Source organism: Carcharodon carcharias, chromosome 3, assembly GCF_017639515.1.
Source record: "Carcharodon carcharias isolate sCarCar2 chromosome 3, sCarCar2.pri, whole genome shotgun sequence".
Lineage (NCBI taxonomy): Eukaryota > Metazoa > Chordata > Chondrichthyes > Lamniformes > Lamnidae > Carcharodon > Carcharodon carcharias.
Genome location: NC_054469.1, coordinates 36,554,099 through 36,578,946, shown reverse-complemented (window position 1 = coordinate 36,578,946; position 24,848 = coordinate 36,554,099). Strand labels below are relative to the sequence as shown.

At 42.5% G+C, this 24,848-nt stretch overlaps 1 protein-coding gene across 5 annotated transcripts in view; it reads right to left on the bottom strand.

The window, feature by feature from the left end:
* The window catches only part of dync2i1 (dynein 2 intermediate chain 1), a 143,785-nt gene that overhangs the window by 5,800 nt on the left and 113,137 nt on the right, over positions 1-24,848 (bottom strand). For all 5 annotated transcript variants that reach the window (XM_041185108.1, XM_041185109.1, XM_041185110.1 and 2 more), the window contains 4 exons: positions 24,314-24,375; positions 6,739-6,790; positions 3,225-3,282; positions 590-689 (listed from right to left, as the gene is read on the bottom strand). In XM_041185108.1, the coding sequence (XP_041041042.1) occupies positions 590-689; positions 3,225-3,282; positions 6,739-6,790; positions 24,314-24,375 (272 nt within the window). The remainder of the gene's footprint in view (positions 1-589; positions 690-3,224; positions 3,283-6,738; positions 6,791-24,313; positions 24,376-24,848) is intronic.

The following is a 24,848-nucleotide window of genomic DNA, read 5'->3' as shown; positions in this document are numbered from 1 at the left end:
GCACTGAAGAAAGCAGAATCTCTTCATGGTGGATCTTCCAGGAGATGCAGTGGCCATGAATTAAATAATAAAACAAAAACCAAAACGCTAGATGATCTAACCTGGTTAGCACTAAAATATAGTGAAATTATTTTTTTTCCTTTTCATATTTCATACTTTAATCTGTTCTAGCTTACTTTTAACATAGAGTCAACATAAATGGAAAATAAGTGAAACAGTGGTGTGAAGAGGGTGAAATAAAAACAGAAAATGTTGGAAATGCTCATCAAGCGCAACATCTGTGGGGAGAGAAACTGAGTTGTTTCAGGTCTGTGACCTTTTATCAGAACTGGGAAATGTTAGAAATGTAATGGGTTTTGAGCAAGGTTGGGAGTGGGACAAGGACAAAAGGGAATGACTGTGTTCGGGAGGAAGACAGGAGAGATTGAATGACAGAAGAGTTAGTTTTCCAGGATCAAAGGAAATGGTGATGGACAAGGAAAGAAACAAAGAAACAAAAGTTGTGTCTGGAGCAGGTCTGCTACTGTCTGAAAGCAAAAATAAGAGTATCTGTACTAGAAAAAATGTACTTATTTTTACAACTACTCACAATATCTGTTCCAATAAAGAAATGATTAGGATCAGAAGGCAGAAACCTGATACTCAAAGTCTGAGGAGGTCCCAGCTGCATAAGATTTCTTGGGAAAAAGCTGATCAAAACACAACAAAAAAACGTTATTAATACATTGAACTGAAAGCTGTGGGTTATGATCGAAACAACAAAAAATCCCATCTAGTGCATAGTTAGATTCCTTGGTTGCCAATTGATACATGGACAATCCCACAATGGAACTAGCTGTCAAAGGAAATAGTCACAGCCCCATCATTTGAAATCTTCAAGACCCATCTTTAGATCATTTCCATTTATAAATTTTCATCATCAGGACTACCATTTCAGCAGGTCATCCTGGCCTAGTTGGCACTACCCAAATAAATGTTGGTGGAATACGAACATTAGTCTGTGATGCAGACACAAAGCTGAAGTAGAAAGGCAGACCGAAAGGATATCAGCAAACAACTATTGTATGACACAGCACCAATGAACAACATGAATCAAATCCAAAGTGGTAGAACTAAATGCATGCAGTAGTTCATTACCAGAGATACAAATTCACAACTAATTCAGAAATGTTAATTCTCCTCACAGAATTACGTTTTCTTATTTTTGAAAACAAGCAGAAACCCACTTTCTAGTCTAGACTGGACAGAATAAAGAGGTAGTAAAAACCAAGTCAAAATGATTACCGGACAACAGAGGCCAATGTAGTTCAGGAAAAAAATAGTGAGGGATAGGGTATTCAGTAGATTAAGAGGTTGGGTAAATTTTAAAGTTAAGCCGGTGAAAACAACATAAAAGGTACGCTAAACATAATGCTAAGAATAGCAAAAGATTGTTCCATGCAGTATATATGCAGTATCCATATATGCAGTAAACAAATGGTAAAATGAAGCATTCCAATTAAGAATTTTATTTGGAATGTCTTGCCATGGTGACATGAAGAAAAAGAAATCTAAAAGCAATTTGTTTCTCTTCCATAGTCTTTGTTGTTTAAATTCTTTTTTTAAAAAGTGGAAAATTGCTGGGCTGATAAAATAGCCATAGCTAGTCACATGCTGGTATTTCTGTAAAGTTCTGAGCATTTCCAATGGACAAAGGTGAACTCATCAACCTCCTGAAATGTGACTTGTATAAACATTCCAGCCAAGCCAACACAAAGGACTAGTGGATGAGACGTTTGCCCCAGCCTGCACTGGATAAAGGCAGAGCTATTTGTGACTCCTCATCTCCAATGTTGTGCTGACTCTACAGTGACATGCTCAAAATACAATGGGTTTTAACGAGTAGGCCTTAACGTATGTGATTAGCTGAATAGCTGAGCCAAAACCACCCTGTTACATGATTGAGACTTGAGTTATTTGAATTGTTTCGGATTCCATCTTCAGTCGCTATTTAACTTCAGAAGTGAAACAGGACTCCAGGCTAGCAGCCTGCCTCTCTCTGCCATCATCCATCAAGCAAACAGCAGCAGAACTAAGAGCTCTGCCCAGGTTTAAGTTGCCTGGCCCTCATCTACACTGCTTCTATGAGAGCGTCCGTACCAGTGCCTACTACAAGACTACTTCATCTCTACGTGCTTCCCCCATTGTGGAAGTCATCGCTATTGGAAAAATGGATCATCCAGTATCAGGTTCAGCCTGCTAACCTCTCTGAAGGAAGCGACCAGTGGACTTTTGATTCTGGACTCTGGACTCATGTAAAGCAATAGTTCTTATTTTGTCAGTGGTCTTTGTCCTGTTCCTCTTTCTTTTCCTCGTCCTTTTTTTATTTTGTGAATGTACTGGTGTTACATTGTGACACCCACTCCCCTCATTTTGAATAAACTAACCCTTTTTAGTTCACCCTATCTGGAGTTTGCTGTTGGGTTCTTAATAGAGGATTGGATCACTCCAAAATTGAGGGGTTGGGAAAATAAGCCACCACTTATAAGGGGGAAATCAAAAATCAAAAACAACTTTCTGTTTACAGATAGGTGGTGAGAGGAGAAATCAGGGCTAAATAAAATTAAACCCCCGTCCTGTCCATAACAGGAAGCTAGGGCCATAAAACAGGGTATTAATAAATAATTTATTCGTTACTCAAAGAAAGCAAAGTTGCTTGTCAGAAACTAGATTTTCAGGAATTACTAAGGAGGAGCTAGACAACATTTACACAACAAAGATATCATAACAAAGAGGTCACAGGCTCTTGAAATAATCAACGCAGTTGGTTGAGACAATTTGAAATTAGAAGTCATAAAAGGGGCAGAATCCGTAATTAGTAAAGCCTTAATCAATGAACAATAGAAGCTTCAAGCTCGGCAGCAGGCCATTAGGCTCACTGTGTCTGTGCCAGCCTTTCACAATAATAAGACTGCGGGCAGGGAAAGTAAATTTACATCAGCCAAATTTAGCATTTCCTTGAAGATGAAATGCACCATAATGGCTGAATTTCATTCCTGCCAAGTCAATTTTAAATAGGCTTTTTCCAATTAAGGCTTGTGAACGGAACACAAGTTGAAAGTTGGCATGCCCATCTGTGCTTTGGGACCCAGCAGGCCTGAGGCATATGCACATATCTGATAACGCAAAAGATCAGCCTGAATTGCCAATGTGCATCGGCATAGAATTAGCCCCGCCAAACCTACCTGTTCACTTCAATTGAAGAGCTGTGGATCAACTTTATCTTCCCACCAGGGATCAGACCTAGAAAAACCAAAAAGATGAAAAGACATTTAACACACACAAAATGCCAACTGTAGTGGTAATAACATGATGAAGCCAAAACCACCCACAAGCCGAGAGTTATTCAGGAGAGCCAACGGTTTCCTTTCTTTGCATCAATTGTTTTCCTTAAATCCATCTCTTTTGTTTTCCCTGTCCTAGCTTGTAACAAGTTGAAAGGACTCTGACTTCTTTGTTCCCAAAATAACATCCGTCCATTCAGCTGCCTCTATTCTTCTCACCTTTCCCCTTGTCCACAAAGCCAATCCTCGCCCTGAATTCATCTCTCTCTCTTTCAGCTTTCTCCCAACTGACTTCATATTCCTAGTGTTAGCTGTGGCTCGTTGGTAGCACTCAAACCTGAGTCAGAAGGTTGTGGCTTCAAGTTCCACTCCAGCATTTTAGCATAAAATCGAGGCTGACATCTCAGTACAGTCCTGAGGGAGCTTATATGGATTTCAGCAAAGCCTTTGACAAGGTCCCACATGGAAGACTTAGAAAGAAGGCAAATGCACATGGGATACAGGGTAATTTGATAAGGTGGATTCAAAATTGGCTTAGTTGTAGGAGACAGAGGGTGATGAGAGAAGGATGCTTTAGTGACTGGAAGCCAGTGACCAGTGGCGTACCACAGGGATTTGTGCTGGGTCCCCTATTATTCATATTTATATAAACGACATAGATAACCATGTGGGGGGTAGGATTAGTAAGTTTGCGGAAGACACAAAGATTGGCTGGGTGGTTAACAGTGGGGTTGAGTGTCTTGGGCTACAGAAACATATAGACGGGATGGTCAAATGGGCAGATAAGTGACAGATGGAATTTAATCCTGAAAAGTGTGAGATGATACACTTTGGAAGGAGTAATTTGACAAGGAAGTATTCAATGAACAGCATGACAATAGGAAGTTCTGAGGAACAAAGGGACCTTGGCGTGTGTGTCCATAGATCTCTGAAGGCGGAGGGGCATGTTAGTGGGGTGGTGAAAAAGGCATATGGGACACTTGCCTTTATCAATTGAGGCATAGGTTATAAAAGTAGGGAGATCATGTTGGAGTTGTATAGAACCTTGGGGAGGCCACAACTGGAGTACTGTGTGCAGTTCTGGTTGCCACATTACAGGAAGGATGTGATTGCGCTGGAGGGGGTGCAGAGGAGATTCGCCAGGATGCTGCCTGGGATGAAACATTTAAGTTATGAAGAGAGGTTTTTGTTGGAGCAGAGAAGACTGAAAGGCGACCTGATAAGTTCAAGATGAGAGGCAGGAGGTTTGTGGTGGTGGTGGTGGTGGTGGTGGTGGTGGTGGTGGTGGTGGGGGGTGGGGGGGGGGGGGGGGGGGGGGGGGGTGCGAGGAGATGGGGGTGTGAGGAAAAACTTTTTTACCCATAGGGTGATGACGGTTTGGAATGAGCTGCCTGGGAGGGTGGTGGAGGCGGGTTGCCTCACATCCTTTAAAAAGTACCTGGATGAGCCACTTGGCATGTCATAACATTCAAGGCTAGTTGAGTTGAAAATTCTCATCAGCCCAGATCTTGAAGTTTATGCCCTGGCTATATTGCGTATTTTCAGCTAGGACTTCCAATCCCAGTTGCAACAGAAATGGGCTTGGGTAGGTTCACCAGGGCAAGACCAACAAATGTAGATGAAGATGGACAAAGAAAGGATATGCTCTCTTTTTATGACAGTAGTTGCCTTATACAGGTAAGTTTTTAAAGGAATCAAGTCTTTCAATGAGTGAGGGAGTAGCTAGGTCAGAGGGGTAGTCAGGTTGGGGGTTATCGGCTTGGTTCAGTGGGGTAGTTGACTCAGGTTGGGGTAGTGGTCAGGTTGAGTGAATGGATGGGTAAGATCAGTGGGGGTAGTCGGAACGAGGTGATGGTGGGAGAGTTGGGTCAGATCAGTTGGGTGATTGGGTGGGGGTTGGGTTATGGTGCTCAGTTAAATTATGCTGGCTAATCACCAAGTTACTTCCAGGGTAAGTATTCCAAGTAAGTCCCACATATCTGGCCAAGTTTCCAAACTGATCTTAGTGTTGGAGACATTCGCAGAGGGGCCTGGACAATATACATCAGTCCATTGGAAGTTTAAACTTTCCAGTCAATTACAGCGCGTATGTGTGCACCAGGACTTCCACAGGGTCCTGATGCGCAATGCCAACTTAAATCCAGATTTCACTGCTCTGGACATTGGAAGATTCAGGTCTTCCTTTCTATCGAGTTCCTCCAGGGCCTCACCTTACCAACCTTAGTGATTGCCTCCTGTCTTACATTTCTATAAGCAGTATTTATTCTCCCAGCAGCAAACCTCTTGTTCTTTACTTCACCCCAAACGCCCATGAATTTAGGCTATACGCCCCTGCTCTCTGAAACCTGCCTCTGAGCTCGAACTACCTCTTCCCATTTTCAAAAGTCCTTCTCAGAATCCCTCTTTTGAACCATTCCTTTTGTCCCTCAACACATCCCAATTTTCCCTGTATCCCCCTTTTCCTCAGCAATCGACCACTTGGTCCTCCTTAACAAAAGAAGGAACGTATTTATACAGCACTTCTTGTGATCCCAGTGTGCCCCAAAGCACTTTACAGCCAATGAATTACTTTCAAAGTTGTTTTTTTTTAAGGCAAACTCAGTAACCCATTTACACAAAACAGGATCTCACAGACAGCAATGATTTAATTTATTTTTGATTATGCCATTTGAGGAGTAAATGTCACCAAGGACAAAGGAAGAATTCCTCTGCATTTTTTTTTTAAAATAGTGCCATGGGATCTTTTACATCTTTTACAGCCTGCTGTATGTCAGCAACAAATCTGCTTCTCTCATGTTCCTTTTAGGCTGTAACTTAAAACCTGATGATCTCAATTCTGAACTTTATTTATTTATTTTTTTAAAGAAAATCATGCTTTGCTTTCTGATAATTCTAAGTTGCACATGATCAAGAATGAACATCAAGCTGCCTGTTAGTAAAAAAGGACAGCTGATCATTTATAACATACTACTTGCCCAAGTGGGGCAGATGGGCCTCAGTTCAATGTCTCATTTAAAAATGAAGCACTATACTGAAGTGTAAACCTAGGTTATGTGCTTAAGTCCTGGAACGGGACTTGAACCCATGACTTTCTAACTCAGGTGAGAGTTTTAGAACAGAGCTACATGTCAATCTGATTTTCTGTTCAATTATTTCATACTGCCCCATATTTCATACTATTAGTGATTGTTGTAAAAACCCATCTGGTTCACAAATGCCCTTTAGGAAAGGAACCTGCCATCCTTACTTGGTCTGGTCTACACGTGACTCCAGAACCACAGCAATTTGATTGACTCTTAACTGCCTTCTGAAATGGCTGAGCTACTCAGTTCAGGGCAATTAGGGATGGGCATCAACTACTGACCTTGCCAGCGACATCCCATGAAAGAATAAAGAAAAAAAATAAAGAACGTACCCAAATCAGTTAACGAACCAGCAAGATTTGTCTTTTGGAGTTCAACCACTACCTGAAAGGACAAATAATTTAATTTATATAGCACCTTTCACTACCTCAATAACAACTCTCATTTATAAAGCATCTTTAATATAGTAAAGGATCCCAAGGTGTTATCAAACAAAATTTGACACCATGCCTCAAAAGCCATATTTTTAGGACAGGTGTTCAAAGCCTTGGTCAAAGAGTTAGGTTTTAAGGAGTATTTTAAAGGAAGAGAGAAAGAGAGATAGGGAGGTTTAGAGAAAGAATTCCAGAGCTTAAGGTCCAGGCATCACTTTTCAGCCAATGAAGTAGTCCTAAAGCAGTGGTATTCATTTCCATCCCAAACTCGTATTCCTGCAACCTGCTTGCTGCTTCCCTTCCTTAATCTTCTCACTCACAGCTACTAACCCGTATCCTGAGCTCTCACTCAGAGCAAGGATTCAGGAGAAGGGAAGTCAGCGAGTGGAAGGGGGACAACGAACAGGAGGGACAGCGGGAGAGGTTGGGGAGAAGAAGAGGCAGTGAGCAGCAGGATCATGGCAGAGGATCATGGCAGAGGAGAGGCAATGAGCAGAAGCCAAGTAGAAAGAATAAGATAGGAGTAAGTTTTTTAAAATTTTAGTAACTTAACACTGTATTTCTTAAACACTTGTACATTACACCTGAAAATCTCAACAGCATACTCCTTGTTCTGCTTTAATTTCTACCCAAGAGTTCCCCCATACTTTACAGGACCTTGAGGGTTCTTTCACTGCCCCTGGGGTGAAACCAAGGTGTGCCACAGCTCTGAGGAATTCACTTGGATTCTCCTCAGTGCTCCTACTATTTGCCAACGTATAAGATTTCTTTGGGTCCTTTTACTAGCATCCAGCTAGGCAACCCTTCAACGTTCCTTAGCACTTCACAATTGTGGACTCACCAGCTCAAACAAGGGCCTCCCTGCTTTCTTACTAAGCGACTCCAAAATCAGAGAACATCCTCAGTTTCTGATAACCTCTGCTATTGGTCTACAGCTCCTGGAAGATTTCTCTTTCTCTTCCCTCATTTCAAAGCTGCTTTCAAGCTGACTACCTGTTTTTGTAAAAAAAAACAGATAACCCTACCTCCCTGCAAAAAACCTCCCTGCAATCTATGCCCATGGCAACATGGCACACCTGGGATAGATATTTAAGTTAATCATCAACAATTCCCAAACCTTCCCTTTATTTTGGGAAACCAGAGGAATAACAATGCCAATATGGAGACAGGAAACTCCACCAAAAAACTTAGAGAGGGGTTAGGTTTGCCAACTCTGACCTTATTAAATAAATACAGGCCACCTTTACACTTGCAATTGTTTTAAGTTTGTTTACCAGCTTCTCACAAGGTACTTTTTCATTATCTCACATTTAAAAATTTCAATCCTCAAACTAAAAGTTATATTCCTAAAACACATGAACCATAAAATTTCATTTTTGTAACAATACCTCTGGTCTAAAGTAAAATGGTTGTTGTAGGGGAGCACAGCAGCCAATTTGCTGAAGCTATGGTCTCACATCCAACTCTGGGGTAAATGAATAGATGATTTGTTTAGAATGATGTTTGCTGAAGAAAAATTGTCGGGCAGGACACTGGGGAAACTCCCCTGACTTTTTACAACCATAAAAAGGGCAAACATGGCCTCAGTTAAAAATCTCAGCTGAAAAATTGGATCTTCAGCAGTGTATCACTCCCTCAGGATTCTACTGGAATGAAGCTTGGATTATGTGCTCAAGTCCTGGATACATCCTGAATCCATGACCTTCTGACTCAAAGTCAAAGATAACCAGACAATAGAAAAGCATGAGAGGTTCATGATGCACTTGCAAAAAACTATATTTACAGTGTTAAATGAATAGAAATTCTGACCAAAAGCCTGTGTTCAATCTATCGATATTAACCTATCCTTTCAGATGCTACCGGGTTAATTTAAACCCCAAAACAGTGGGTTTGGCCTACCAACTTCTAGTTTACACAGAAGGAGGGGTGGGTAACCCATCTGCTTTCAGAAGAATAAAAGTTTTAATGACGCTGCAAACTTCAGGTTTTATTTCATACCTGCTTTAACACCACCAGCAGGGTTTCCCTAGACTCAGGAAACCCAGTATCTGATGGGAAGTGAGGACTGCTGGAAGCAACAGATAAATGCAGTTCCTGCATTGCTTCAAGCTAGAAGGAGCAAAAGTGCTTCAACCGCCGAAGCGATCTTGTTAACCTCCCTACCATTGGGCATCCAGCTCCAAATTTTCCAAGCTCTGACTCGCCTTTCCAGCTCCTCCATTGTCTCAAATCCCCCTGTCCTTCTACCTGACCCATGGGCCTGAATCTTCGGCTGGGTGAGCGGGGACGGGGCGTCCCAACGTCACCATGCGTCATTTAGATTTTCGGTTCGGCAGGCTGCTCGCTCGCCTGTCAAAGGCCTATTAAGGTTGCTTAAAGAGCTTTAAAATAGTTTAAATTAAACTAATAAACTGAGCTGCCCATCCAATCTTAAGGTTGGCAGGCAGGCGAAGAGCCCAGGTGGCCTTCACATTTTTCATGGAACCTCATCCATGGACGGGATGAGATTTCATGAAGTGTTTATAAATTGAAGAAAAATTTTTATAAAAATGCATTGACATGTTCCAGCTCATGTGACACTGTCACATGAGGGGACATGTCTTAAAATATTTCCTTTTCTTTATTAAAATTTTGAGAACTTCAACTAATCTCCCTGAGGCAGCTCTGTGCCTCAGGGAGATTTCTGTGCTCTTACGCACACATGCAGGCCCCAACTCAGTGAAACCCCCCCCCCCCCCCCCGGCCCACACAGGAAGTGCTCAACGCTTCCGGGCACGTCACGTAAAACAGCGGCGCGGACCTGATGAGGGCGCCAATCCGGTCCGCGCCCATCCCCACACAGTCCTCCCAATGGGGGGGATAATTCTCCCCATGGTGTTATGACCGACGCAATTGGTAACATGGAGTTATTTCAAAATCCCAGAGGGAAATGTTAAACAACTGTCATAACCTATAATTTTAAGTGTTATGTTTGAGATGCAGCACTAAATTCAAGAACCCCATTCACGAGGTTTTACATTAAACTAAATGAAACATTTTATTAATTTACACAGGTTAAAATATATGTACATATGGCTACAAATGACTACTACCATAACTTTTAACAAATTCCCAAACTAATCTCCATTAAGGCAACAGCAACTCAGACTTAACCAGACACCAGGTAAAGCATTTTCACCTTACGAATTCAAAATGAGGTTCCTTCACTTTGGTTGCTGTGGAGCCAGTTGGAGGATTGCAGCTGTCTTTTGATCATACATTGCCTCTGCTCTATACACCAAAAAACTGCTGAAGTTAAACCTACCACCACTGATTGAATTCAAATTCTCATCATTTCACCAGCCTCTTTGAACTTTACCTTTTAACAATGAAACCCCTTTCAAAGCACCAATTTTATTAGCAATATAAACATATTGCTTGTTAGCTGCTAGAAAGTTGTCAGTTTTCACTCCAGTTCTTGAATGCTCTATTCAAAAAATGCAAATACACGATTTCTCCCTTACACATCACAAATTAGTACCCATCAAAGCACCCAAACTAGCTGACTTTAATCCAATTAAGACACACCCGCCCTTATTTTAAAAGTAAAAATATTTTCCAAAATATTATATACATTAATAGCTTCATGACATCCCCTTCCTTATCAGAAAATGAACCGTCATAATTCTAAAAGACAGCTTCATTTTAATAACCCATCTCACACTATCTCCTATACTCTTTACACTATTACATTACCAGATGCATGCATTAACGTAACAACATATGTATACACAAGTCCTTGGTATCAACAGAATTTACTCCAGTTCAGTGTCCAGGCTCTTTTTTAAATGTCCCAATTTCCTCTCAGCTTCAAACTCTTGATAATGCATCTGCGAACAAGATTTTCTCTTTCAGCTATCTGTATAATAAGTATATTAAATGGCTGTAATAAGAGACTCCATCTGAGAAGCCTTGCACTTTTGTCTCGAAATTTGTCCAAAAACTTCAAAGGATTATGGTCTGTATAAACAATTGTTTCTGATGAATTGTTTGCAACATGAATTTCAAAATGCTGCAATGCAAACACCAAACTCAAATGCTCTTTTTCAATCACCGAATACCTTCTCTGTTGTACATTAAGCTTCCATGAAAAATACCCTATTGGTTTTTCAATTCCAGTATCATCTTGTAATAGAACAGCTTCAATACCTATATCGCTTGCGTCAATGGCCAACTTGAATTGCTTGACATAATTGGGTACTGCCAACACTGGTGTCATTGTTAATACAGTTTCAAAATATCGAATGACTTCTGACGCTCCAGTGCCCACTGAAACTTCTTGTTCTTTTTTAATAGTTCAGTCAGTGGAGCAACCACTCAGTTAAAATTTGGTACAAATTTCCGATAAAACCCACTCATGCCCAGAACTCTCAAAGCTTCTCGTTTTGTTGTAGGCACTGGAAAATCCACGATAGTCTTGACTTTCGCATCTCTCGGAGCCACCTTATCATGCCCAATGGTATGGCCTAGATACGTAACTTGCGCTTTTGCAAATTCACTTTTATCCAAGTTCATCACCAAATTAGCTTCTTGTAGTCGAGTAAACAATTCTTCCAGATGCTGTAAATGCTCCTCCCACGTCTGACTGAAAACAATTTGATCATCAATATAAACCGCACAATTGCTTAGACCCGCAATTATTTTGTTTGTCAGTCTTTGAAATGTTACAGGTGCATTCTTCATACCAAATGGCATGACTTTAAACTGATATAGTCCACTTGGCATTCCGAAAGCTGATATCTCCTTTGCCCTCTCCGACAATGGTACCTGTCAATATCCTTTCAGCAAGTCAATCTTTGTCATAAATTTCAATTGTCCTACTTTCTCAATGCAATCCTCCAACCATGATATGGGATATGAATCTGCTTTTGTCACTACATTTTAGCTTTCAATAGTTCACACACAACCTGTGTGTTCCATCCGGTTTCGGTACAAACAGGCAAACTCTCCAGTCACTGCAATTAGACTCAATGATATAATTTTGAAGCACGAAATCAATTTCTTTTGTACTTGTGATAACTTTGCCAGGTTTAATCTATAAGGTTGCTGCCTCACTGAAGATGATATTTCTATACATACATCATGTAAAGCTAAATGTGTCTTTCCCAACTTATTTCTACAAACAGGTGTGTGTGACTGCAATAGCTTTTCCGAATCACTTTGACACTTGTTTGGAAGGTAACTCAATATTGCATTTAAATTTTTAAGCACCACCACATTATCCAATTTGATTAAAGGAAAATCAATTTCAGAGTCCTGCACTACCTCTTTATCATCATCCACCATCAATAACCTCTCTTTTTGTTCCTCTTCCCTGTCAAAGTACTTTTTAAGCATATTTACATGACACAACCTCTGCTTTTTTCTTCTATCTGGAGTACTTATTAAATAATGTACTTCACCCAACTTCTTTTCAATCCTATAAGGCCCACTAAATCTTGCATTTAATGACTTCCCTAGTACTGGTAACAAAACTAGCAATTTCTCTCCAGAAACAAAACTGAATTTTAGCCTTCTTATCTGCTTTCACTTTCATCGCTTGCTGTGATATCTTTAAATGTTCCCTAGCCAACTCACATGCTTCGTTCAATCTTTCTCTAAAATTTGATACGTAATCCAGGAGAGTACTTTCTGAATTTTGACCCACCAATTTCTCATAAATCACTTTCAGTGGTCCCCTTACCTCTTGGCCATAAACTAGTTCAAAAGGGCAAAAACCAGTCCATACAGGAGCAGCATCTCTAATAGCAAATAACAAAAATGGAACTCCTGTATCCCAATCCTGTGCATAATTCTGACAGTACGCTCTCATCATAGTTCTTAAAGTTCCTTGTGACTCCGGATGATAAGCTGTTGACTTAAACTGTGTTATCCCCAAACTGTTCATTACTTCCTTAAACAGCTGTGACATGAAATTTGACCCCTGATCTGATTGTATTTCCTTAAGTAAACCATATCATGGGAAAAATTTAATTAACTCCTCCACAATCTTCTTAGTTGTAATATTTTTTAAAGGCATCGCTTCAGGAAACCTGGTAGACACATCCATTATTGTTAATAAATACTGATTTCCAGCTTTAGTCTTAGGGAGGGGTCCTACACAATCAATCATGGCCCTGGTAAAATGTTCTTCAAATGCTGGTATTGGAATTAAAGGCGCCAGCTTAATCACTGCTTGTGATTTTCCTGTTACTTGACATATATGATAGGTTCTACAGAATTTGACTACATCCCTATGCAATCCTGGCCAAAAAAAAAAACCTCTGTATCTTTTCCTGTGTTTTCCTAATTCCTAAATGTCCCCCCATTGGAATTTCATGAGAAATCCTTAGAACCTGATTTCTATACCCTAATGAGATAACAATCTGATGCACCTCCCTGCAGCTTTCATTTGCTGAGACATGATCCGACCGCCACTTTCTCATTAATATATTTCCTTGAAGATAATAACATACTTGAATACATTTTGCTTCGGTTTCTGAATAAGCTTTCTGATATAACTGTTTTAATTGTAAATCTTTTTTTTGTAACTCCATTAACCTTTTTGAATTAAACACTTCAACGGAACTATTTCTGCATTCCTTCCTCCTGAACAATGTTATCAATACAGCGCCAGCTAATTGAATTTCAACACCTTCTTGCCTTTGAACTGCCTGCTTATCTTGTTTATTTTGCTCTTCCCAGTGGGCCTTTGATCTCATTATAACACAATCAGGAAACAATCCAGGTTGTTCCTTCTGTAGCACTTCTGTTGAAAACAGTTCCACAGGCTGCTCAACTACAATAGGCATCACTCACATTTATGATCCAGCTATATCATTACCCAGAATAAACTGAACCCCTGCAATGGGAAATTTTTCCAACTCTCCAACTATAACCTCACCTGTCTTCCATTTGCTCTTTAAATTTACCTTCCATAATGGAATAGATTTAGCATCTCCATGAACCCCACTTATTATTACCTTCTCTTATAGCACTCTCTCTGAACAACAAATATCACTATCCCACAACATTAAGGATTGACTAGCCCCTGGGTCTCCTAAATTTTTGATATCTTTACCTACTCCACCCTGTACACATGGAAAGACTTTCCCTTCACATCCAAAGTCCTTAAACATTTCTGCAACCTGCTCCTCAGAATTCTTGAATAAACTGTGGACACATTCCCACTTCTTTACCTTTCACTGATTCTCCCTGTTTCACCTGTACACAAACCACTGGTTTCTCTTGTGCCTGAACCTCAGAATCCACAGTACCTTTACTTCCAGACCTTTTCTGTACTCCAATAATTCCTACAGATTTTCCCTGCAACCTCTAGCACACTGACTTTGTATGCCCCACTTTATTACAATGAAAACACCTCAATTTTCGAATGTCACTTCTACCTTCAACACCTTCCTTTTTGTTCTGAGAAAGAACTTCCTGGGAACTTCCAGCTACTCCTTCTCTTCCCTGACTACCTGCCTTCCTTTCACCTTCCCACTTTTTATCCGTTTCTAATTTGAAAGGGTGACGGGTAAAAGGTTTAGCTCTATGAACTAACTCATAATCATCAGCTATTTCTGCTGCTTGTCTTACAGAATCAACCCTCTGTTCCTCCACATGAGTTCTCACCACTGAAGAGATTGAACCTTTAAATTCTTCCAAAAGTATGACTGCCTTGAGAGCTGCATAGGTTGTCTCTATTTTTGACACGCGTATCCGCCGGTCAAAATTACTTTGTTTCACTCTTTCAAACTCAATATAAGGTTGCCCAAGCTGTTTTCTCATATTCCTAAATTTCTGCCTGCATGCTTCTGGAACCAACTCAGATGCACATAAAATAGTTTTTTTCACCAAATCATAATTCACTGACATCTCTTCTGAAAGCGAAGCATATACTTCAAGCCCCTACCTAACAACTTAGGCTGTAATAATAATGTCCAATTTTCCTGTGACCATTTCATCTGATTAGCTAGCTTCTCAAATGAAATAAAGGATGCTTCATCATATGTTTCCTCAAACTTTGGAAGAGCTTGTACAAATCTAAACATGGGTTCTACTCAAGATAACATGGGTTAAACATTGGGTTCTACTCTGGAGACAAATCCTTCCTCACCTACTGACATCTCTTTTCTAATGGCCAACATTTGCAGTTGGAATTCTCTCCCTCTCTTATTCTCTTTTCTCCTTCTCTATCTTCACGATTTCTAATTCCCTTTTAAACCATGTCTCTGTCCTTTGCTTTAAATTCAAGCTTTTTCAGTTCCTTTGCTTGTTCAAATTCTAGCGTCTTCATTTGTAACTGAAGTCTCAACTCCTCTAGCTGTGACTCACTAGTGTCAGGTTTCACTTCCAACTGTAGATGCTGTGCTGTACTTTTAATTATATCTGATTTCCTAACCCCCGCAGGTAACCCCAATTGTAACTTATCCACCAACTCTGTTAACTTACTTTTGATTATTCTCTCCAACCCACTCAGAGTTATCTCTTCTACTCCCAGACAAGTCTTAGCAATTGCCAAAGCCATCTTGCAGTCCCACCACTTCTAAAAGTACCTCACCAACTCCTGAATTCAAAGTGCCTCCTGTACTTTAAGATTCACCAATTCCTAACCAATATAGAAACATAATTTATTCCCGGATGAGCTCCCAACTGTTATAATCGATGCAGTTGGTAAAGCGGAGTTACTTAGAAATCCCAGAGGGAAACTTTAAACAACTGTCATAATCTATAATTTTAAGTGTTGCGTTTGAGATTATTTTTTAATATATCCGTTCATGGGATGCGGGCATCACTGGCTAGGCCGGCATTTATTACCCATCCCTAATTGCCCTTGCTCAGAGGGCATTTCAGAGACAACCACATTGCTGTGGGTCTGGAGTCACATGTAGGCCAGACCAGGTAAAAACAGCAGATTTCCTTCCCTAAAGGACATTATTAAACCAGATGGGTTTTTATGACAATCGGCAATGGTTTCATGGTCATCATCAGACTTTAATTCCAGATTTCTATTGAATTCAAATTCCACCATTTGCCATGGTGGGATTCGACCCCAGGTCCCCGGAGCTTTACACTGGGTCTCTGGGATACCAGCCCAGTGACAATACAATTACGTCACCGCCTCCCCCCAGATGTGACTCTAAATTCAGGAATCAGACACCCAGTTCTCGAGGTTTTACATTAAACTGAATGAAATATTTTACTAATTTACACAGGTTAAAATATATGTACACACAGCTACAAATTAGTGCTATCAAACCTTTTAACAAATTCCCAAACTAATCTCCATTAAGGCAACAACAACCAATAGACTTAACCAGGCAAAGCATTTTCACCTTATGAATTCAAAATGAGGTTCTCTCACTTTGATTGCTGTGGAGCCCATTGGAGGCTTGCAGCTGTCTTTTGATCTCACATTGCCTCTGCTCTGCACACCCGAAAACTGCTGAAGTTATACCACCATCACACTTCACCTTTTAACAATGAAACCCCTTTCATAGTACCAATTTTATTTGTAATATAAACATATATATATATTGCTTGGTAGCTGCTAGAAAGGTGTCAGTTTTCATCCCACTTCTAGAATGCTCTATTCAAAAAATGCAAATGCATGCTATCTCACTTACATATCAAAACTAGTACCCATCAAAGCACCCAGACTCGCTGGCTTTAATCCAATTAAGACACACCCGCAGACTAAAACTCTTATTTTAAAAGAAAAAATACTTTTCAAAATGGGTCGAAGGGCCTCTTCTGCACTGTGTGATTCTGTGAAGCAGAGCCAAACAGAGCCTGGCAGAGCCAAACAGAACAGAGCCAAAAATATTATATACATTAATAGCTTCATAACACATGGCTTCACCCCCAATCTTGCATCCACAATTTTATTCCCAATCTTCCATCCACAATCTCCCTAAGGACACTTGATCTCCCACCCAACCCTTTTTGCTCTTCTACACCCCTCCCCAAACTCACAATCTCACTCTCTTGTACACTTCCACTCCACAGCTGCAGCCAACCAATGCAGCAAAACGGAGAATATAAAAACTGAAGAAGCCGTGGAATTAGAAATCCAAGGAATCCAGTTAAATCATCGCTTCTGGGCTACCCAGCCATAACATCTCCACCCCACTATGTGATTGTGCCCCAGTAAATATCGGGCCCAATATACTTGCATTTTTGTTTTTAAACTGCATTTTCTATTTTCCATATTAGAACTAAATTTTTTTTTCTTGAGATTATTAGGTTCAAGAAAACCTTTTCTTCACATTCATAAGCATTACTGAATCATTGGCTTTCAAAGCTATTTCTCAACAAATAAACACCACTGAAAATAATCAGGCAAAAATAGCTGCTTTTATTCAGATGATTCCTTCACATTACTTTGCTGCCACAATTCCCAATGTCTTACGCTCTATTTCCTACTGTATTCTTTTGGCCCACAAAGTTTCTACTCCTGCTACAGGTTTATCAGGATAAAGATCACATTATCCTCTACAACTATTTAATTTTTTTTAAATCCTTTCTAAATAAGAGTAGATATGCTGCACTGCAGAATTAACTGCTGAAATTTATAAAAAAATAATTAGCTGAGTGGGTCAACAGCTTAAATAATTATGAAATATTTGATTCATGGCTTGTTAAGAGTAGAGATCCAGGTCTACAACAATGTTTTTTCTCTTTTTTGTTTACTAGCTGTCAGGATTTTTGCTGAGGAGACTGCCTTTATTGTCCCTAGTTGCCTTAAGTGGTGAGGGGGGCTATCCTTAAACTGTTGCAGTTCTTGTGCTCCTGTACAGTGCTAGACAAGGAATATTTTTATATTGCAGGGTCAAAATGCTTAAATAGCAAGTATGTCCACATCAGTATGGTATGAGACTTAAAAGGGAACCTAGAGCTTTGTTATTCTTGGCAATAGAGATTGCAGAAGTAACTTACTGCCAAATTAACCTTGGTGAGTTTTCTACAGTGCATCCTGAAGATAGTGCAGTGTAGCTAAATAGATGGTAGGACCATCTGTCTTGGATAGTGTTAAGTTTCTTCAATATTGTTGCAGTAAGATGAGTCATCTAGTGTGGTCTCACTCTCCAGCTCACTTTCCATGTACTCCTTAATATTCGTCTTCTTCAAACAATCATCTAATTTCCTTTACATAAATAATAGAGCAAACTTTTTCACTCTAGGGTACCACTCTTCAATTATCATCCAAATATTCATGAATTGCAAACTTGTTCTCCAAATTATATTCTCTCCAAATTGAAAGTGAACTAAATTACAGTGAAGGCATCTTTTTTTAAAAAGCAGTGAAGGTCACCCAGAGTGTCACATTTTAAGGACTAGTCAGTCTAAACAATGCACGTTTCCACCAAAATCAAAGCCTAGGTTCATATAAACATCAGAGTAAGGCTGACAGCTCACTAAAAAAGCTATAAACATTATAGACTATTTATAATGGGACTCACGCAACAGCAAAGATCAAAATAATGGTTTGAGGACAACTTCTCTTGGGAAACATGGGAAATTGGTTGAAAACTTACGTAGCTAGTGCATCGCTTATTCACAGTGAGGGGGTGTCATTAACCAATTCCAAGAAATCAGATTTTAATTTCCATGTAATACAGCAATTTGGAAAATTGCAAAAATAATTAATTAAATTATAGACAATTGTACTGAAACAACAAACAAGATTACTTAAAGATTAAAATGAATCACTACAGAACAACTTAAACTTGGGAAAACTATTTGGGGTGCCTTTCCAGAAAAAAAAATACATTCTCAGAAAAATGACAACGATTCTTGGGTGGGGGGCCGCATGTCAGTGCATAAAATGACACGTGGTGATGTCAGGCAAGCGTCCCGACATCACTGTGCACCATCGTGATACTTCGTTGGGCGGGCACACGATGAAGTGCAATGCGTGCCCACCATTAATTAAAGGGCTAATTAAGGCCCTTAACTCAGCAATTGAAGCAGATTTTCAGGCACCTGTGCGATCTTTGGCGCAACGGGCAGGCGGGCAAGCGACATTTTAATAAAACACATCCACAGGCGGGATATGAGGGCTCAGTGGGGTTGTGAATCTGTTCTGTGAAGTATTTACTGTAGAAAGTGTTTTAAACTTGCCTGTGTGATCTGTAGCAGTTCAGAACGAATTCCAGCAGCTTTCTGTGTATTTTGAACCTTCAGCTCAGCAGTGCAGTCGGTAATCTTTATCGGGCCTGCAGCTTTCCAGAGGCCACCCTTTAGCCTGGGTATGGGTTCTGACATCTCCACCGGAGGCAGCTCCTCTGAGTGGGGAGGGCTAGAATAAGGAGGAGGCCAGGAGTGGAAAATCAGCCTCCATGGGAGCCGCCATTGGGAGTATAGGTGCAGGCACATGGGGCGTTGGGCCACGAGGTAGTCCAAGGTAGAAGGGGCTGCAGAAGATGCCACTATCCTGTTGCCAGGGTATACAGGTGGAGAAGCAGCTACCTCAATATGACTGAGGTGCAATGCCGAAGGAAGCTCCAACTGTCAAGGAAGGCAGTCAACTATGTCTGTCCAATGATTGGCCCTGAGATCTCTCCTAACTGTGTGGCCAACGGCTCTGAAGGTCACAGTTGCCTTCAACTTCTATGCCTCTAGCTCCTTCCAGGGGTCGGTGGGTGATCTTTGTGGTGTCTCCCAAACAACTGTCCAAACTTGTGTCAAGCAGGTCACAGATGCTCTGTTCAGGTGTGCACTGACCTTCATCCACTTCCGCTGCAACCAGGCAAGTCAGGCACAGCGAGCCAGAGGCTTCGCAGCCATTGCTGGCTTCCCCCATGTCCAGGGTGCAATAGACTGTACACATGTGGCCATCAAGACGCCAGCAGGTGAGCCCAGTGCCTTCGTCAACAGGAAGGGCTTCCAGTCCATGAACGTGCAGATAGTGTGTGATCACAGGATGCTGATTCTGCAAGTCTATGCAAGGTACACAGGCAGCTCCCACGACATCTACATCCTCAGACATTCCCAGGTGCCGGGGCTCTTCTGTGCTCCAGCCTGGCTGGATGGATGGCTGGTGGGTGATAATGGCTATCCCCTCAGAAGGTGGCTCATGACGCCTCTCCGCCATCCAAGAACAGAAGCTGAGCAGCACTACAATAGGAGCCATGGCTCCACAAGGGCTGTGGTGGAGAGAACCATCGGTCTTCTCAAGATGTGCTTTCAATGCCAGGAACGCTCAGGGGCGCACTCCAGTACCCCTCAGATCTTGTCTTAGTGAGACTAGTAGCATGCTGCGTTTTGCACAATCTTGCGCTGGAAAAGGGGGGTGCAGTGGACGATGAAGACCTTGACGCAGTGAATGCAGCTGCACATGATGACTCCAGCAGTGGTTTGGAGGATGAGGGAGCACAGGGCAACGATGAGGGGCTGAACGCTGGCCCAGCACTACTTCAAGGAGGCAGGGACACCCGGGAGACTTTAATCCAATGAACCTTCAGCTAGCTCCACACAAATGGATCTGAAGAACCAGCATTGCCTGGCAGCACTCAAGTGCTACATCTGCCACTTCATCAGCTGCAACTAAGGGCTTTGCACATAAACCTCAATGTCCACTCAAGCACTCATGACATGTCTGTGAAACATACAAATGCAGCACAAAGGAGCCACCCTCAGCCATGGTAACACATGTAGATTTTATTTTGATCCATCATATGGTCCAACAAAATTAATTCCAAATGTTGTTACAACGTCAAAAAATAAAAATTCCCTAATCTAGGGCCAACACAAATGCATCAGTGACAAACCCGTGGAGTGCCTAAGGTGCCTTATGCTTACATTTACGGGTGCTACGTCTGGGTGCCACCCCATCGCTCGGAGTGGCTTCTGAGACAGCCTGCTGATTCTGCTGTCCTGTTGGCCTCGATGACCTTGGTCATCCTCTGGCCCGTGGAGCCTGTGCTAGCCCCGCCTGGGAAAGAGTGGCCAGTTCCACAGCTGGTATCTCCCTAATCATTGCAGCCTCAATGGATGCAAAGGTCACTGGCAGAGGGGCGGAGGAGCTGCTGTCCTCATCCGGAGCGCCCTGAGAGGAGCCCGCAGAGACGACAGGCAGCTGCTGCGCCAACGTGAGGTTGCTTTGGGCCTCCCTGCTCACTGTAGATGGATGGGCACCAAGCTGGGACACTTGGTGCCCAGGCCATCTCCCACATTGCCAATGACCAGCTGTGGCCACTGGCGCTGTGGGGGCTTGCAGGTCCAAACGTATCCCCAGGAGAAGCTGGTTGCTCTGCTGGAAGCCCCTCTTCAGGAGAGTCGCCACTCTCTCCATGGAGGAAGCCTGACGCTCTGACATGAGGCTCATGGCATCACTCATGCTCCGCGTGGATTCCTCCACCGCAGACACCAAGCAAAGCATGCTCTCTCGCAACACTCCCAGATGCTCCTGCACATCTGGCTGCATTTCCTGCAGCTGCTGCGTGGCAGACGACTCCAGAGGCACATCATCACAGCCTGATTCAGCATATGCCTGGTCCACCTGCAGTCCTCTGGCTGCTGGCACATCGGCACTCTGTGTTTCTGCCATCTCCTCCAGCGACTGTGAAGTGCCCTCTCCACTGTGCCCTGGGACACTAGCCGATGGAATAATTCCCACCGATGTGCTAGTCTCTGCGCTGGTGCCTGCCTCGCTGAAATGGTGTGCTGCAGATGACAGTTCAGGCCCCTCAGATATGAGAAGGGGCATCTGCAATTCCTCCTGGTAGCCATGCTCTGATGATGCTGAAATTAACAACAAGGACAGTGGATGAGTTAGCGTGCACACAGTAACACACTTCATCTCTTTCCTCCAGGCTCATAATGCGCTCAATTTTCCAGAACCTAAGGAGACTAACATTGGTGGGGTAGCAAATAGAAGGAGGCCCAAACATTACAGGCATTTACAGACGGGCTGGCAGATGGCCTAAGGAATGCCAAATGGAATGTTATGTGGATAAGTGTGAGGTAGTTCACTTGGGCAGAACAAACAAGGTGCGGGAATACACGAGGAATGGTAGGGCCATGGAAAGTAAGGGCGATTAGAGAGACGTTGCTGGGCATGTCAACAGGCCAGTTAAGGTAGCGGGACAGGTACATAAGGAGTTTAAGAAGGTAAAAGCCATACTTGCCTTTATTAGCCAAGGAATAGAATGTAGGGACAGGGAGGTCATGTTGCAAGTTCAGAAAACGCTGTCGAGGCCACATCTACACTTCTGCATTCAGTTCTGATTAGCGCTTCATGGGAGGGGTGTAATTGGAGTGGAGAGAGTGCAGAGGTCACTGACCAGGATGCATGCTGGCCTGGAGAGTTGAAGTAACATAGCATACATTGGTGAAATTTGCCATGGAGTACAGGAGATTAACAGGTGACATTATTGAGCTTCATAACATTATGAGGGGCATAGATCGGGTGGACACAAAGCAACATTTCCCCTTGGCGGAGGGATGACTAACCTGATGGCATTTATTTAAGGTAAGGGCATGAAGTTGACAGGTGAGATGATGAGGAACTTTTGGACAATGTGGGACGCACTGGCTGAAAGGGGGGTAGAGGCAAAAATTTCCTCAGATATAATGACTATTTGGATATGCAATAGTGATGCCATGGCATACAAGGCCACGGAGATAGTGGTCAGAAATGGGAGAAGGCGACTTTGGAAGGTGCTAGACACATGCATCTTAGGAGGGCCGAGGGACCTTTGTCAGTGACTCACACGGTCTGACTCTATCAGTCTGTGAATGAACACTGTTGCTGCATTAACGATTCCAACAATCATTAGTGCTTTGGATGGTGGGAAGACAAAGCGGGTTGGACTGTGGGCCTCAAATACCTGGCCTCTCCACTCCAGCCTCACCGACACCTGTAGACCTGGACGCATGGTGCATTTTTAGCTCCAGGGCCTCCCATTCAAAACGGGTCAATATGACGAGTTGGGCCTGGCCGCCTCCAGTGCGCAAACATTCATGCGCATTATGCACATTTTTCTCCTGCAAAACAGAGGCCATTTATTGGGGCTGATCGCTCATGTACTCTGCACGCGCACGCCGCACCCCAACCACAGTGGCCCATCTGAGGCCTCCAGTACCTCCTGTCCACGCTGCCGGTGATCGATCACAAAAATATAGTACAGTTGCTCCCAAACCCACCCCCAACGACCACCCTGGACACATTCTGCGTCCATCACTTTCAGAAATACACGGTCTTAACTCCCATGGCAAGGAGGCGCAACTACGTGCGGCGCCAAGGGCACCAGATGGCTCTTGGCCACGACGCCTTGAGGCTCCCCTTCCACCATCTCATCACCGTGAATAGGATATGTGTTGGAGTTCTGAGTATGCACCTAGCTGCATCTCCTGCAGGTTGCCCCTATAGTCATGTGCAACTAAGAACAACACATGGTGCAGGGAGAACCCATCTTCTCATGAGCCACTAAGGCTGATGTAAGCATGGTCACTATCTGCTTGACCACCCAGCATACAACAAATGCCTAACATGAGTCAATGCAATCACGACACTAAGACCTGGGGGAGGTGGACCTCAAAAGACTAAGGCTACCTGCTGGGTTAAATGCCCATCGCCAACGTGGTACTCACCCTTCCAGAGCGCAACAAATCTTTGAACTGCTAACACTACCGGAACCAGGTGCACCGCACCACGTCCCAAGAGCTCACAACCTCCTCCCAGGCACGCTTCGTCATGGGGGGCCCTCCTCCTCCCATCCCAGGGAAACAGCAACCCCTGCCGTGCTGTCATCTCCTCCACAAGGGCAGCAAAGCAGTCATCGGAAAAGCAAGGGGCACATTGGCCCCCCGCTGGCCTGCCCTGCTCCTGGGCCACACCTCGTACTCCTCCTCTGGCCTTCCCTCAACATTGGCCTGCTGTGCAGACCCCCTGCGGTGCCACCTGCAGCTGGCCATAGTGAACAGCCTAAAGGAGGCTGCCTGGCCTTTTTTTTTATACAGACTGTCAGGTTGCCATTGGACCCGGCAGTCTGTACACGCCTGCTGCAAACTTAAGACTCCGGCTCTCTATGGGAGTCAGAAGTACGCTGGGCGGGCCTTAATTGGCCCACCCATGCAAAATGGTGTCACGGCCCGCATCAGCATTAGCTCCGCCCACCCAACAGAAAATTTAGGCCAATATCCTTTTTGTGGAAACACAAACAACTGAGAGTAGTGAGGTTTGCTTAAATACTCAATTGGTTCAAGTACAGAATTTTATATTTTCTTTCAATCCTGTCACATAGATATTCTGATGCAAACAATACAGTTCTCAGTTAGTTATTCATATGCTTATCAGAAGTGAACTATCCAATACAGAGTCACAAAATCACAGAAACTTCACTGGCCTATTCAATGAATAGTCCGATTTATTTACTTCTGTTAACTAATCCAATCTAAAATACATATTACGTACACCTTCATGTGGAGTGAAATGACTTGTGCTTACCCACAAATTAAGCAATCCACTTTCATCAAATGATGCGAGCTGAAATGACAGCCCTGAACGTCCTGAGGTGGAAAAAAAGAAAATCTTTAAATGCTGAAATGAAAAAATTAAAATTGCTAACGATCCCCATGAATCTAAAATATTTTGATTTCAACCTCTTTTAAACATATTACAAATAAATTAAAGTTCTAATCTATATAATTGAACCTTTGAAGTGTAGTCACTGTTGTAATGTAGGAAACATGATAGTCAATTTGTGCTCCCACAATAATAATGTGATAATGGTCAAGCAATCTGTTTTATTTTTGTGATGTTGTTGAGAGATAAATATCGGCCAGTACACCATGATTCCACAGCTGTTCTTTGAAATAGTGCCATGGGATCTGTCACGAAAACATAATGATTTTCATAATATTATTGTGATTTATTGTAAAGGTAGGTTAACAGTGGGATTTGGATTAGTTTCTCTGTGTGAGGTTGTGCCTGTGGAGATTTTAATTGAATTGCAGTCAGCTAGTCTGGAGCTTTTGAGTTA